At 37.7% G+C, this 17,005-nt stretch overlaps 1 protein-coding gene across 1 annotated transcript; it reads right to left on the reverse strand.

Moving 5' to 3' along the window:
* Window positions 1-904: 904 nt before the first annotated feature.
* Window positions 905-16,624, reverse strand: LOC139122949 (uncharacterized). Its single transcript, XM_070688838.1, has 5 exons — window positions 16,388-16,624; window positions 5,571-5,627; window positions 5,213-5,257; window positions 4,653-4,757; window positions 905-4,091 (listed from the first exon to the last, which is right to left on the reverse strand). The coding sequence occupies exons 1-5, from the start codon at window positions 16,399-16,401 to the stop codon at window positions 2,678-2,680; spliced, it is 1,635 nt and encodes a 544-aa protein (XP_070544939.1). The 5' UTR covers window positions 16,402-16,624; the 3' UTR covers window positions 905-2,677.
* Window positions 16,625-17,005: the final 381 nt, after the last annotated feature.

A 17,005-nucleotide genomic window follows, 5' to 3' on the forward strand; every position in this document is an offset into this window, starting at 1 on the left:
CATATGCTCACGTGTGTGAACACGTGAGCAAAAAATGACGATTGGGTTGAGAAAAGCATATTTTTTTGAATCTGTGTGACAGTGTGTGTTATCAAAAAGGTGTTCTATACTATCTCAACCTATACTTAAATGGACCATCTCGCAGTGTATAGGCCTACTGATTTATCACCCATATCTTTTCGCTATTAACTGTCCATCCATGTTCATATGGAACTGTACAGGGTCCAAAAAAATTTCGTGGTTGACTCCATTGACAGGGCGGGTCATGTTAAGGTGAACGAATTAGCATTAGCCCGACAGAAGATTGTCACGATTGCGTCAACGAATAGAATAATATATCACCCTAATATTCTTAAATCCTCAGAAAGTTATGAGAGTCTCTGGCTATATTTCGTGAAATTAGGACCCGAAGAATGTGTTATCGAAGTATATCTAATTCAAATGTATGAAAACTGTCTTCTTAAAATATATTGATATCTGTGTTACAGCCAAATTATTTTTGTACTGTGTATCATTATCTTCAGTATACTATTTCAATAACTGCAGCCCTCTTTATGATTTTTCACCATTTTCAGAACTTAATGGGCTTACAAAATTTGTCGTCTTCTTTTACTACAGCACTCAAAAGGCTGGGGGTTACAAACTTTGTCATCTTCTTTGGCTACAACAGGCCCAAGAATATGCTTTGATAATGCGTCTGACCGACCTGCTGTGTATACTCGAGGATTTCTACATGAGCGCATATGTATTTTTATTTTGGTTTCAGGTTCAAATTTGACCGATAATTTCAGTAGGGATCGTAGCGGTATTTCAATGTTACAGTTTACCCACTGGGTCAAACTGATGCAAAGCCTTCCATTGATATTGTCACAAATGGAAAGAAATAAACAACATCCCAACATCATTAACTGATATAACTTTTATTGCAAAAATTACAGGAATTCCTACTGATTAGATTCAAGTTTCGACCAATTACGAGATTCAAAAGCAACGGTAAATGGCATGGCCAAACGACGAATTCCGAGCACTCAGCGGGCTGGCATGTCAGCGGCCCCCCAAAACTAGCCTTCCATTCACGGTCTGGTGGACGATGAAAAGATAAAGCAGTTTTTTTTGTAAATGCTCGTGATTATCGGGATCGAACAAGAACCGATTTTTTTTATTGAAACCACTGTGGATGATATAATACTGCAGAAAGTCGAGAACCTTATATTCTATGGAATAGGTTTGCGGGCAAATGGTTGTACAGAAACACTCATTTTGTTACAGTATAAAAACGTCGGCGGATAGAAAATTAAGAAATGTGTTCTGAATGCTCATACTTCTTCATTAAGATCATCAGTAAGTACAAATACAGTGCTTTCAATCGCGTTAGCAAGCTTCGTTCACACCAGTAGATATATATGTTCTAATCATGATCTGAAATATTATACGTATTTGTAATTATTTATAGTGCCTCTGCCTTGTTGATTTCATAGGAGTGTTTCTGCACAAATATCGATATTGAAACAAGTCCTGGTTACAATATGCTAAGCTTTCTGAATATTAAAGAAAAGTGTATATTTCGATTTCGAGTATACCAGTACATGCATGCGATCATAAATTGGATCATGTTTCTATACATATGATAATTAACGTCCTTTCGTAGCGCCCAGATACTGCAACAAATGACCAAAGTTAACAACTGTGGGAAGCACTATAATTGCTATGGCAACTGGGCTTATAGACTATCTTGTTCGCAACTAACATTATTCGGAGTTTTGCTTTGGCAGGTAAGCCACACTTCTGTACTGTAAGATTTGATAATTCATTGTTGATACGCAAGCAAGAGGACAATGCACAGATTGAAATTGGGTTGGCGACCTCAATTTTTGTTACTTAAAATATCGGACTACTTGATGATCTCTATGACTTTCTTCTTTACTCATTCATATAGTATATAAATATTAATAGGTCTGCGAATGGCAAGTTTGGACGTTTTGCCAACTCCTAGGCCTCAATAATTTCAATCGTAATTGAAATATTGCTGCCAATAGAAATTTAATTGCATGACTTGGTTCATATTTCTTCTCGAAATTGAGGTAGAGTTTGATATGCTTTTAGATATTCATATTTTACACACAGTAAGGACCCTTGCATAATTGAAACACGAAAAAAACTCGTTGTCTCAAGCTTCAAACCCAGTGCAAATCGAGGGAAATCAGAAGTCCTAAAATCCGACTATGAAGATTTGAACATTCCCAAAATAGTATAAATTGGTGAAATAGGGTGTTGGAAGGTGCACATTAGAATATGTATTTGAACATTGAACATGTCAAAACAGAACCTGCACGATAATTGAACGTCCAATGGATACACAGTTCATATGGTGTAACCGTGGTTACCATATGGTTACTATGGTAGTGCCACTCATAGCATGATAATTGAAAACGAACAACACAGTCTCTTATCCTGTGTAATTGGGTTGAATTTCATCTGTGTCAGATGCACCTTTAAATTGTGTACTGCTTCAAGGATTGTAAAAATTACGTTTGATTCAGCAACAATGCCTTTAAAATATCTCGAAAATATCTTTGAAGTATTGAAAATACAACGTAGGCGAATTGAAAAACATCGATGAAAATTTATATATTATGTGATATGATATGATATGATAATTCATAATATTTTAAAGGCACTAAAACGTGGTGAACACGTCTTCGGGTTCGTCAGGGAAGCGTTCATCGTAGTGTTCCTCGACCTCGTCATTGAAGGTAACAACACGACGTTTCTCCAAGATTTCATCCTCTGCGCAAACGGTGTCATCCATTCTCTTCCGAGTCAGCCTGCTGGCGCTGCCATCTTCGCCATCGTCATTGTATAAGTCGTCACCTGCTGCGTCGAAGTGGTCGCCGTTGGTGAAACCATTCATTTCTATTTCCTCCCCTTCGCCTTCGTCGTCGTTATTGTCGAACATCCTTCCATACATTGGGTTCGTGAAAGCTTTGACCGTAGATGGCGCTTCCTCCGAGTCTGCATCCGACAGTTCATCCAGTGTGGAGAAGATGACTTGATCGGTATCCCTGACGATCACAGAAGAGGGGGTGTCGCTCCGTTCAGATTGGAGAGATGTCGCATCGTCTTGTGAAGGTGGTGGAGGGAAGTCGTTGGTTGCGACGGGCCAGATGGGCCGGTGCCCTCCCTCGCCGGGTCCGGCGTCATCTTTCACGATTACGGAAGAGGGGGTGTCGCTCCGTTCAGATTGGAGAGATGTCGCATCGTCTTGCGAAGGTGGTGGAGGGAAGTCGTTGGTCGCGATGGGCCAGATGGGCCGGTGCCCTCCCTCGCCGGGTACGGCGTCATCTTTCAAGATTACGGAAGAGGGGGTGTCGCTCCGTTCAGATTGGAGGGAGGTAACGTCATCTTGTCGTATTACTGGCGGTGGAGGGGGTGGAATAGGTGGTAGTGGAGGCGGGTGCGAGGTCGTGGTAGGCTGATGATATTTCTCGAAAGATGGTGTCTCGCTAGCTTGTACGGGCGGTTGTGGAATATTAGCTTCTGGCTCTGCGACCTCGCCCTGGGTTTGCGGGCTATACACCAGAGGAGGTGGAGGTGGGAATGGAGGCTCGTCCTTCTTCTCAGGTGTGGGTTCAGATTTATCTTCAACCAGAGGCGATTCCGATTCGCTTTCGGATGTTACGCTTGGTTCCTTGATCTGTGGCGGTGGAGGAAGAGGAGGAGGTGGAACCAGTGGATTATACTGGTTTGGTAAAATGCGCGACGGTTTGCTGTCCTCTTTTTTGTGGTCCTCGGCAGCAGCTGATACTGAGGTATCTTCTGCAGTCGACATCAATGGTTGCTCGCTCTCTAGCTGAGGTTCACTCAAAACCGCAACAGGGTTCGGGGCGGGGGTCGGGTCATGGTGACGACCCTGCGTATCCTCGGTGGTGACTTCATCTGGCTCAAGCTTGATGTACTGGCCATAGTCGTCCAATGAAACCTGGATTGTCGATGGCAACAGGTTGGATTTCTTCCAGAGCGTTGAGCGTGTCACCGTAAGACCAGTCGTCCCCATGTTCTGAAGGTTCTTGAAACACGTCCATGGAAAGTTCCTGTCAAAAGAGTGATATGCATATCCGGTTAGTCAAGTCAAGTATAGCCTAGACTCAAGCGTCTTTCACATAACTAGTTTTCATTCTTCTTCACCTATACCTGTCGTATGCGGCGTCTCAATTTCTGTCCAAATTGTTCATGTTCTCGTTTTAGAACTGTGTTTCGGTATCGTCGCGGGAGCTTCTCCGGACGGGCACTCATGGGCTAACTACAGTACGGTTGCTGATGATCATAGTTTAATGTTAATGACCTTAGTAGTAACGACATATGTAATGGAAGGTGTAAAAATGTTAGAAAATTGATGATGGACGGCACATTTGGACTTCAAGTGAAGATTAGGGTCAGTTTGTAAACAACCATAAAAAGAGGATACTGATTGTTGGCCTACATTAGTACCAACAGTTCAATGATATCGGTGGCACTTCTAACTTTCAGGGAGAGGAACCTGACAGAATTAGTACTTCAAAGTTTGTTAGTTAATTTCCACGAGGTCCGGAAAACAAATACTCGCAAAGGCGGATACTTGATACTTTACGGCGTGGGTCATAAAGTTAATTTACCTGTTCCTCATAGACAACTGTTCTGGGTATGTACTTAACATTCGGGTTCTCAGGAGGGGTTCGTCGTCCATATCAGTTCCAACATCCAGAACAGTTCTATCATCGCTGAACAAAGAGAAACAATGACAAGTTGAGAATGTTCATCGAAGCAGTTATAAAATTGTAAAATTTGTGATGGCCGAGAATCCTAAAGATTTTGCACATTCTACAGTAAAAAGTAGAGGCACGAGTGGAAACTTTATTAATAGGTTTGCCTAAATTTTTCCACATTAGCTATGAACGTTAAACAAAAACTGAGTAAATGAAATATTATATATATATATATATATATATATATATATATATATATATATATATATATATATATATATATATATATATATATATATATATATATATATATATATATATATATATATATATATATATATATATTTATATGAGAAACTTTTGAGGAAAATTAGTAAGCCCGAGTCATTCGCGTCAAAAAAGATTACTAAACTGTACTAACGAAACCGGCAATATATATATTCACTGCACTTGTTGGTTATTTAGCTTACCTTGTTTCGCCAGTTGATTCGGCGAATCGTACTGGTTGTTTCCTACTAAAGTAGAAAAAATACAATTTTGACATTAATATGTGTAAATACGCATTGACTTGCCTATGAACGTAAGTAAATGCATACATAAACGTAAAGTAATATACACAAATCATGCATGAATAGACATACATACATACATACATACATACATACATACATACATACATACATACATACACTGGCTGAATAATGAAAGCAAATGTAATACCTTTGTTCAGAGACAGTCACTCTGATGAAAAGTAAGACCATGATTGATGTAGCTTTTTAATACCATAAAACTTTTGCACATCAAATGTTGTACCAATAATATACTTACAAGCTGGCCATTCTTTCCAAGAACTCTTTCTGCTCTAGGAGTTTCTTCTGGCTAACCCTAATGAGAGAATATCAAGAGTAGTGTCCACTCAGTTACAGCGACAAACACAAGACGATGAATCGTAGATGTACTTTAAGTGTAAACAGGTCTCCACTAAAACAAATATTTTTATCAAATTTTAACACCACCTACAAATAGAATGGTACGTCCCAAACAGATAAATGAGAGTGTAAGGCTAAGAATGTTTTCATTTAAGTCTGGAGATTGCATAAGTAACAGATATTATTACTTTGTACTTGATGTAATTTGTGTTATTATTGTTATTATTTATAACGCTTTGCTTTCCGCATTGAATACCGTAACTGTAATTTCTCACGAGGAAATCTGTATACTTATATATATATATATATATATATATATATATATATATATATATCGAAGTATTCAGATGTCCTCGTGGGAAATTACAGTGCTCAATGCAAAAGCAGAGCGTTATAAATAAACAGATTACTTCAAGTACAAAGTAATGAAATCTATTACTTAAGTTTCATGCATCTTGCAATCCTCAGATAGAGTGAAAGGATTACTAGCTCGACACTCTTACATATATGATGGGACGAACCATTCTATTTATGGCATAAGGATTTATTCGATGTGGCGATGGGCAGCTTCGATGGTGCTGAAATATGCGAACTGGTGGGTCTGTATATACTTAACACACTCGCCAAAAAGTATGATAAGAATCATATCGGCTTATACCGGGATGACGGGCTTGGTGTACTCAAAAATATCACGGCCAGCAAGGCGGATAAGATCAGAAAGGAAATCACAAAGATATTTCGTGACATTGGCCTGAAAATCACGATCGAGACAAACCAGAAGATTACAAACTTCTTGGATGTGACATTTAATCTGAACGACGGCAAGTTCTACCCGTATCGTAAACCAAACGACCAAACAATGTATGTCCATAAGCAGTCTAATCACCCGCCAACCATTATTAATCACATACCTGACGCAATAAGCAAACGCATCTCAACAATATCTAGTGATAAGGGCATCTTTGATAAATATAAAGGGCGATACAATACAGCGCTAAAGGCAAGCGGTTACACCGAGCAAATTGAATTCACCAAGACCAACCAATCAAGGAGGAGAAGTAATAACAGGAAGCGTCATATCACGTGGTTCAACCCCCTTTCAGCAAGAACGTGGAAACTAACATCGGCAGGAAATTTCTCCAACTTGTCGATAAGTATTTTCCAAAGGGGTCTAAACTTCACAAGATCTTCAATAGAAACACAATTAAAGTGAGTTATAGCTGTATGAAGAATATGGCAAGTATAATCAAATCACACAATAAGAGGGTAATCTCCGGAGAACAGCGTAAGGATCAACCAGCTGATTGCAATTGCAGGGTTAAGTCGGCATGCCCCTTGAAGGGTAACTGTCAAGTCAAAGGCGTGGTGTACAAGGCCAAAGTATCAACGGAGGACAACGGAGAGAGGGTTTATATCGGCCTCACTGATAACACCTTCAAGACGCGCTACACTAATCACATGAAATCGTTCCGTAACGAGAGATACAAAAACGACACCGAGTTGTCAAAATTTGTATGGAACTTAAGAAATAAGGGACAAGACTTTGACATTTCATGGTCAATTATTGATAAAGCATTGAGCTACTCTAACATGAACAAGCGATGTAATCTTTGTATATCAGAAAAGCTGCACATTATCAATGCTGACAAATCTACACTGTTAAACAAACGCTCTGAGTTGGTTTCGAAATGTCGCCACCAAAACAAATATTATTTATCGAATTTTAACACTACCTACAAATAGAATGGTTCGTCCCAATCATATATATGTAAGAGTGTCGAGCTAGTAATCCTTTCACTCTATCTGAGGATTGCAAGATGCATGAAACTTAAGTATTAGATTTCATTACTTTGTACTTGAAGTAATCTGTTTATACATATATATATATATATATATATATATATATATATATATATATATATATATATATATATATATATACAATAAATATGAGAACACATCAAGTATGTTTGGTACCTATTACTCGAGTTTCACGCATACACGCGATCGTCAGATAGGTAGATTTTATTGTGTGAAATTTGCTTCAGGTGCTTACATATAAGTATCAGGTTGGGTCAAACCATTTGGTGTTGTGGGTTGGATTGAAATTTGACAAGTAAAATTTGTTTTCGTGTCGGCACTTGGAGACCAACTCGGAACGCTTGTTTAAAAGGCTAGATTTATCTGCATTGATTATGAATAGCTTCTCTGTAAGGCAAAGGTTGCATTTCTTTGACACATTTGAGTAACTACTTGCTTTTGATAGGATTGACCATGATATATTAAATGGTTTGTCCTGAGATTTCAAGTGACAGACATATTTTGACAATTCTGTGCTGTTGGCGTATGCCTTATTTCGGTAAGATTGGACATGATTTGCATAGCCTATTTTAAATGTGTTGTCAGTTAGACCGATGTAATGTTTCGCCTCATTGGCATCGCTTGTAACAGTAGCTTTATAGATTATGGATTTAGACTGGCAACCCCCCTGGAGTGGGCAATTGGTCTTAATGCGGCACTTACATACGTCAATGAGTTTTTTATCATTGCGCTAGGTGACCCGTTTGTTGTGTGATTTTATAATACTGTCTATGTTCTGCATGCAGCTGTAGCTAAATTTGACTGTATTTCTATTAAGAACTATATGTAATTTACAATCGTTTGGGAAATGTTTCTCAAGAAGATGGAAGAATTCTTTCCGACGTTGGTTTTCACACTCTTACTGTAGGGTGGGTTGAACCATGTAATTCTAAGCTGTCTGCTCCTTGTTTTCTTTACCGGCTTGTCAACACGTGTGTAATTTAGCTGGTCATCGTGCCCACTGGCCTTAAGGGGAGAACCATTTGATTTCGGGGGGTATGGAGGAAGTGGGTATGGGAGCAATTTTTTTTTTCCTGTCAGAGTGACAGCAATTTTTTTTCTACTGTAAGACCTGCATCAATTTTTGTTCCAAACGGAAAAGCAGTGCAATTTTTTTGCTCACGTGTTGACACACGTGGGCATATGTCGCAGCGATGTCTGTCTATCTGTGTGTGTGTGTGTCTGTCTGTCTGTCTGTCTGTCTGTCTGTCTGTGTACTCAATATCTCAAAAACGGCTCATCAGATCAGAATCAAATCTGGTACATAGATTCAGTTTGCAAATGGCAAGAACTGATTAGTTTTTTGGTGGGTGTGGCCTGCTTACTTTTTGCTCATTTGCATAATTAATGATTTTAGAAAAACTGATATATATTGACAACGACTGCACACAATTTGATGAGATTCGCTACAAATGTTGATCACACCAAGATATATCAGCTTTGAGAGATATTAAGGGGTGACCTGAAAGATAATTACTAATTTGCATGTTTAATGAAATTTCCTAATTAGGAGTATATATCTGGATTTACTTGATCAAAATTGACAAAACTTGGTATGCATATTGAAGATACTATGATTTAACGTTATTGAAATTATTAAGCATTTTACTTCATCCAAATCGTAATTTGCATATTTAATGACCTTTTGAAATTAAGGCTATATATTTGAAGTTACATGACCAAAATTGATGAAACTTGCTGTGTACATTAAAGATACTATGATAGAATATGATTAAATGTCATGAAGCATTTTTACATCAGCCAATTCCTTATTTGCATATTTTATGAACTTTCCTAATTAGGGGTATTTATCTGAATTGACGAGACCAAAGTTGATGAAATTGGCTATGTACATTAAAGATACTATAATAGAACATTATTGACAGTTACTAAGCATTTGAAGTTTAGCAAATTCCTTATTTGCATATTTAATGAACTTTCATAATCAGGGATATTTATCTGTATTGACAAGACCAAAGTTGACGAAACTTGCTATGTACATTAAAGATACTATGATACGACATTATTGAAAGTCACTAAGCATTTTTACTTCATCCAGCTCCTAATTTGCATATTTAATTAATTTTTGAAATTAGGGATATATATTTGAATTTACATGACCAAAATTGATGAAACTTGCTATATGTACATTAAAGATACTATTATGTAGGCTAACTTTATTGAAAGGCATTAAGCATTTTTGCTTCAGCCAATTCCTAATATGTGTATTTAATGAACTTTCCTAATTAGGGATATATACTTGGATTTATTTGATCAAAATTGGCATAACATGCTATGTATATTGATGATATACCAGGTTATATCAATATTGGAAGTCATTTCGCATTTAAGTTTTCATGTCAGCTAATTTATAGTTTGAATATCTAATGAGCTTTCAAAGTTTGGAATATATAGTTTGAAGGACTTGACCAAAGGCAATTACACTTGCTATATAAAGTGGTGATACAATGACAGCAGTCAAAGAAATTAATATTTTTTTCAGCTAATTACATATTTCAATACTTAATGACCTATAGAGTTAATCTGTGGTGAATTATGTTCATTATGTTGATCATAATACTTTCAATGAAGTTGCAAATATGTGGCAAAGGTTCAAATTTACACATAACTGCAATATATAATGAAACACGTGAGCATTTACAGTTCATATCTGGTTTTCAATTGGTCATCAAGTTTGTAATGTGTTGTATATAGGGGAGGAGTCATTATTTACGGCCTGAAACTCCGAAATTTCGAGTCCCCCCCCCCCCGCCAACAATGATGAATTTGAGTAATCTCCCTCTCTGACTCTGAAATTTTGACTTGATCCCCCCACTTAGAAAAGTTAAATACCAATACATGTAATTGTAAAATTTACAAAATACAGCATCAGTAAAGACCTTTAAAATCCTGATGTACCCTACTAGACTATCATTAGTTATCTCAGGATGGTTCAAACAAGGTGAATCCATCAAAATGAAATTCAAAGTCACAATAAAATAAATATACACCCGTGGCCACTTTAGTATTGATCAAGCCTGTCTGGTCCAAGCAGGAATTCTGTCTGCAGAAGGGTGATAAAACGGTTACTTTACCCTGTATCAGTGGTGATAATGATCCTACTATGGGTACCCCATGGACACGCAGATTAGCCTGAAATTACCGAGTGATTATAAACTACACTGTATACAATGATGTTGACCACAGCATTTGCCCTATCAGTATTTAGTTTCAGGTAAAACTCATGTGTTTCAAATGCAGTCAGTGTTGTAACCTCCACAAATGTAATAATCTCCACAAATGTAATATCAACCACAATTGTAATAAAATGCACCCATAAATGTAATATCGCCCATAAATGTAACAAAAATCAACCATAAATGTAATAAAAACACCAACCACAATTGTAATAAATGGTAACCATAAATGTAATAAAAAAACACCCATAAATGTAATACTTGTCAACCATAAATGTAATAAATCTATTTTGTCGTTGCAATTGAGGAATTAGCCCTTAAATATTGATCTACGTAATAAGGAAAGCAACTCCACACATTATTCATATCTTGATTGTTTGCGTTTTAGTGTGTTTGTACGTATATTTGAAAGTGTATTTTACGTTTCACTGTTTTGTGTATAGAACTGATTGGCTATGGCGAGACACAGCTGTAATATGAATGTCAGTGCAGTCTCTACTCCAGAGTGGGGAAGACTGTATAACACTACGATCCTTAAACGCCGTTTTTTTCGAAAATTGCCGTTCTTTCTTAATCAATGGCCTCAAATTCGTCTTCAGTGGATAAATTGTGTGGAATAATCGATAGATTGTCTGTATTCCTATATTGTCCCACTTGAAGTTTGTTCCTTCACTAGGGATGCCAGGTTGTCTAATTTTGTTTCTACTGTGTTCAAGGTAGTGTTCGTATTGTTTTTTACTAGATTGAAATATATGTTCTCGTCAACATGTTTTGTGTCGTACGTTTCTGTTATAAGGTTTTATATTTCTCTGTTATTTGTTCTGAGTCATCACTGTCATAAACTTTGTGTGGTATCACTGATGACGAGTTATTTTGACGCTTCCTTATTATGTAATTATCAGTGTGTGTGTGTGTTCCACTTCCATTATCTAACGGTTTGATCAGTACCTCGCCGTTTTCTGATAGCGTTCTCAAAGTATTCTATTCTGTGTTTCGGAAAGGAAACCTAGTTTCAGGAAAGTATGCAATAACATTACACTAGTCTTATGAAAGCTATTATTTACTCAGGGCATTGATAAACAAACGATATGCAAGTTCAAGTTTATTACATTTATGGTTGAGTTTTATTACATTTATGGTTAATTTGATTATTACATTTGTGGTTGCGGGTTGTTACATTTATGGTTGACTATTTTATTACATTTGTGGTTGATTTTATTACAATTGTGGTTGATATTACATTTGTGGAGATTATTACATTTGTGGAGGTTACAAGTGTTACAGAACATCACACATTTTGTGCCGATTTCAATATTGCAGTGAATGAATATCAACGATACTATAGCGTGTATCGTAAGTGTCGTGTTCAGACTTTGTTCAGAAGCGGGAATTGAGAAAATGCCACTTTGAAAATGTTAGCGATTAAATTACAGACATCGCCTGTCTTGACTGCAAAACTTTCGAAATAAACATTCACTTGCACTAAGCCATGTTTCTTTCCTACAAACCGTGAATAAACTTACTCCAATTTCACTTAGTACGAGAGAAAAAGTAAGAGTAAAGTACAGTCGGGGTAGCGTTTTACATGTACATGTATTCACTTGTGTGTGAACCATATGAACGACACTTTTCTCATCCCGGTTGAAGGGAACCTGTCCTGATGCATGTATATCTCTTCCCAACTTTTCTGGCTCCCTCCACGCTTATCTTAAAATGGTCGCTTGCTTGTTTTTGTAGCTCCTCGCGGTACCTCGCTAGATGCCAAACTGCCACCACGATGTCTTATATTTTGAACAATCAAGCTGCCCACGTCCTTACTGAAGGATTTTCTCGTATGATATTCGCGACCGTTGTTATTGATGTTCATTGTCGGAGTGCAGACTTACAGCGTGTCTACAGTGCAGTGTTGTGATCGATTTAAATTGGGTAGGCGAGACATTTTAGTAGAACGTTATCTAAATCCTAACAATGGGGTGCCGATAGTGAACCTTACATTTATTACACCGACCACCACTTTGTTTCGTTTATACAACAGAATTTCTGCTTGCACCAGACAGGCTTAATCAACTCTAAAGTGGCCACGGGTGTATAAAAGCTGACGCAGTATCTAACCATATAGTATATTGTTTAATTTGGATGAGTATTATGACAGGTTTTTACTAGGATATCTGACCGGGCAGAATTTGAAAGTACAGGGAGAGAACAAGTGAGAGGCTTATGGGAAAGTGTTACAGAGGCTTTTCGCCTATCTTGCATAGAAATTGTTAAGATATTGATGTGTGCAATGGTGCAGTCTGGTGCAATCTGAGAGGTGTTTTTTAAGGTTTTTGTACTAAGTGAAACTGTTAGAATACCCCAAGGGGGAGAGAGAACGAGAGGGGAGTTCCCCCTCTGGTATTGAAAATTTTGAGAAATTGATATGTTTAATGATGCAATCTGAGAGGAGTTTCAGTTATTTGCACTCGGTAAAACTGTTTGAAAATGACATTGAACACTGATACTTTTTGCATTTTTTGCATGATCAGTGTTTGAGTCACAATATTCAACAACCAAACAATGACAATACACTTTGTGAAAAACAGTTCTGTTTGCCAGAGACTGAAGACAAATGAATATACAGGAACAGAAAATCTGTGACCCTCTTGTGTCAAGCCGGAATATGGTATGTTTAACTGTCAAAATAATCATTGAAATGAGGTAAATTATAACATGTTTCTGTGATAATAAAGGATGAATTCACAACAGTTCAGTTTTGTCCTAGATCGAAAATTTTGAGAAATAAATGTGCGCCACGGTGCAGTGTAGTGCAATCCGAGAGGTATTTTCAGTTTGTCTTTTACCAGTAAAACTGTTAGAAGACCCAAGGGGGAGAGCACGAGACGGGGTGCCCCCTCTCGCAGTGAAAATTTTGAGAAATGGATGTGTGCAATGGTGCAATCTGAGATGTGTTTCAATTTATTTCGCACAAAAAAATTGAGTAACCCCCCCCCCCCACGTCTTCCTCTCCACGTTTTGAAGTTTTCAATTTTTTTGTGACCCCTCCCCCTTCGTATTCCTCCGAATACATGGCGAGACACCGTTGAATCGATAGTGCTTTGACCCTGGTCATGTGATCTCAGTCCCCGGTAAACCGGTTTGTTGATTGAGTGATTCGTCTTAACGGTGTTTAAGAACCGAAAATGGGGTTCCTTCATCAGTCGCTCTCTTGATTTGTATCCCCTTCACTTGGTTGTGTGATTAGTAAGTCATCTTCGTCCTCAAAGAGGAGAAGCGGACTCTATAGTGAGTGATCCGGTGTGTGGTGTCATATTATAATTGACATGACCAAGCATCAATGTAAGTTCTCAGGGAAGATGTTATCTTTTGTGGTCAGAGAAACAAGGCTCACACATTGTATTTCATTATATTTGTTGTTCCTCAATTTTTCATTGTCAACTTGTACATCTTTCTAACATATTTATATTGAGAGAATAATATATTGGTTTTAACACTAGTTTATTGACTCCTGTCTTGTGTTTTAATTTTCACAATTTACAGAAGTCAAATAGTCCCCTTTAGATAGTGCCTATGCCATTGAGATAGGGCAACAGAAATCCTGAAATATGATTTCTTGGTCAGAAAAGGAAAGGAAAACATTGAGTGTTCAGATGTGTATAGTAGACCTATGTAGTGCATGCTTATGTCATAAGTGCTGGGAAAAAACATACGAATTGCTTGTGGTAAAAACATCCGCGTCGCCTATGGCGGCGCGCCGGCAAAGAATACATGAGAATAAGGTTTCCAAATTTTGCTAATTTCTGGTGCATTGTGACAATTTTTTTTCACTTCTGTCTGTTATGACAATTTTTTTTTTCTCAGGCCATGACAGGATCAATTTTTTTTCTTCTATCTCACCTGGTGACAATTTTTTCTCAAAATCCTCCATACCCCCCCCAGAAATCAAATGGTTCTCCCCTAGGTGCTTCACTGTAAATATCACTGCATGCCTCGAACAGACGATTTTGAATTTCTATCATCTATCTCAGAATCCCTGATAAAAAAAAAAACGCTTGAATTTGCAACGCAACACACCACCATTGTAGATAGGGATGTTGATATCATTGTGCATTCAAGGAAATCAATTCTATTTGATGACACTGTACCATGGATGAAACGTGATAGCACCAATTTGTATGACGTTACAATGGGAAGTTATGACGGAGCTGAGGTATGTGAACAAGTGGGGCTTTATATAATCAACATACCTGCTTCATCCTTCGATAAAAACAATATTGGTCTATATAGAGATGACGGCCTGGGTGTAATAAAGAACGCCACTGGCAGAAAAGCAGATAGAATGAAAAAGAACTTATCACGTTCAATGACCTCGGCCTGAAAGTAACCATCGATGTAAACAGAAGTATCGTGAAATTCCTTGACATAACTCTAAACTTGAGCAACTGCCAATACTATCCATACAGAAAACTAACGACAAGACGATATATGTCAATAAGAAATCCAACCACCCTCCCTCCATAATTAAACACATCCCCGATACAGTTGGAAAGCGCATCTCCTCCATATCCAGCGATGAGAGTCTGTTCAACAAGGCATGCAGTGATATTTACAGTGAAGCACTTAAGGCCAGTGGGTACGATGACCAGCTAAATTACACACGTGTTGACAAGCCGGTAAAGAAAACAAGAAGCAGACAGCGTAGAATTACATGGTTCAACCCACCCTACAGTAAGAGTGTGAAAACCAACGTCGGAAAGGAATTCTTCCGTCTCCTTGAGAAACATTTCCCAAACGATTGTAAATTACATAAAGTTCTTAACAGAAATACAGTCAAATTAAGCTACAGCTGCATGCAGAACATGGACAGTATTATAAAATCACACAACAAACGGGTCACCCAGCGCAATGATAGAAAACTCACTGACGTATGTAAGTGCCGCATCAAGACCAATTGCCCACTCCAGGGGGCTTGCCAGTCTAAATCTATAATCTATAAAGCTACTGTTACAAGTGATGCCAATGAGGCGAAATATTACATCGGTCTAACTGACAACACATTTAAAACACGCTATGCAAATCATGTCCAATCTTTCCGAAGTAAGGCATACGTCAACAGCACAGAATTGTCAAAATATGTCTGTCACTTGAAATCTCAGGACAAACCATTTAATATATCATGGTCAATCCTATCAAAAGCAAGCAGTTACTCAAATGTGTCAAAGAAATGCAACCTTTGCCTTACAGAGAAGCTATTCATAATCAATGCAGATAAATCTAGCCTTTTAAACAAGCGTTCCGAGTTGGTCTCCAAGTGCCGACACGAAAACAAATTTTACTTGTCAAATTTCAATCCAACCCACAACACCAAATGGTTTGACCCAACCTGATACTTATATGTAAGCACCTGAAGCAAATTTCATACAATAAAATCTACCTATCTGACGATCGCGTGTATGCGTGAAACTCGAGTAATAGGTACCAAACATACTTGATGTGTTCTCATATTTATTGTAATATTGCTCTGCATCCGTGCATCGAGCACTTTACCCATCTGAGAAAATACAAACAAGTGTTGGTATATATATATATATATATATATATATATATATATATATATATATGCTTTACACACATATACACGTTAAGTATAGCATGTACTCACTTGTCTTCGACCATAAGGTAGATGACCAGGATGAGGGCGACAATAAAAATAATGATCGCCAGAACGAGAAGATAAATAGCGTAGGCGGGAGTTGAAGATGCTCGCTTGTACACGTGGGCTCTGCTGTTATATTTACTGTACCCACTACTTCCCAATCGTCTACGAACTATCTGGATCTGTGTTAAATTGCTGTGCGCCGATACCTTTCGTGGTAGTCAGTACAACGTAATGCTTCCTACAAAGTATAGTATATGCGTTAATGACAGTAGGATCATAGGAAGTACATGTATCCCGCTTCGATGCGATCCATCACAAGTTCAAGTTTTTTTCATCAAATGATTGTTAACCACTGGTGTAGTTTGAAAACAAGTAGCATTTAAGGTCTAAAGTAGTTCTTGTGTTAAGGAAAACGTTCATTATTCAAATCGCGTCACGTGTTGATTTCAGTTAGATGCTTCTCTAAATATGGTCAACGTAGCTTTCAATACCGTGCTGCCAAACTGTGGAATGCTTTACCAATTGAAATCAAACAAACTACTGTTCTGTACACCTTTAAATCTGACTTGAAAGATTATGTGAAAATGAATGTTCCTTTGTAGATGTAATTATTGTAATTTT

Source organism: Ptychodera flava, chromosome 22 (genome assembly GCF_041260155.1).
Source record: "Ptychodera flava strain L36383 chromosome 22, AS_Pfla_20210202, whole genome shotgun sequence".
Classification (NCBI taxonomy): domain Eukaryota; kingdom Metazoa; phylum Hemichordata; class Enteropneusta; family Ptychoderidae; genus Ptychodera; species Ptychodera flava.

What these genes read in the sequence shown, in the direction of transcription:
- LOC139122949 (XM_070688838.1), bottom strand. An exon ending in TTGGAAAGAATGGCCAGCTT is followed by an intron (nt 5,258 to 5,570) that starts GTAAGTATATTA and finishes TTTCTACTTTAG; the next exon opens with TAGGAAACAACCAGTACGAT. An exon ending in GAATCAACTGGCGAAACAAG is followed by an intron (nt 4,758 to 5,212) that starts GTAAGCTAAATA and finishes CTCTTTGTTCAG; the next exon opens with CGATGATAGAACTGTTCTGG.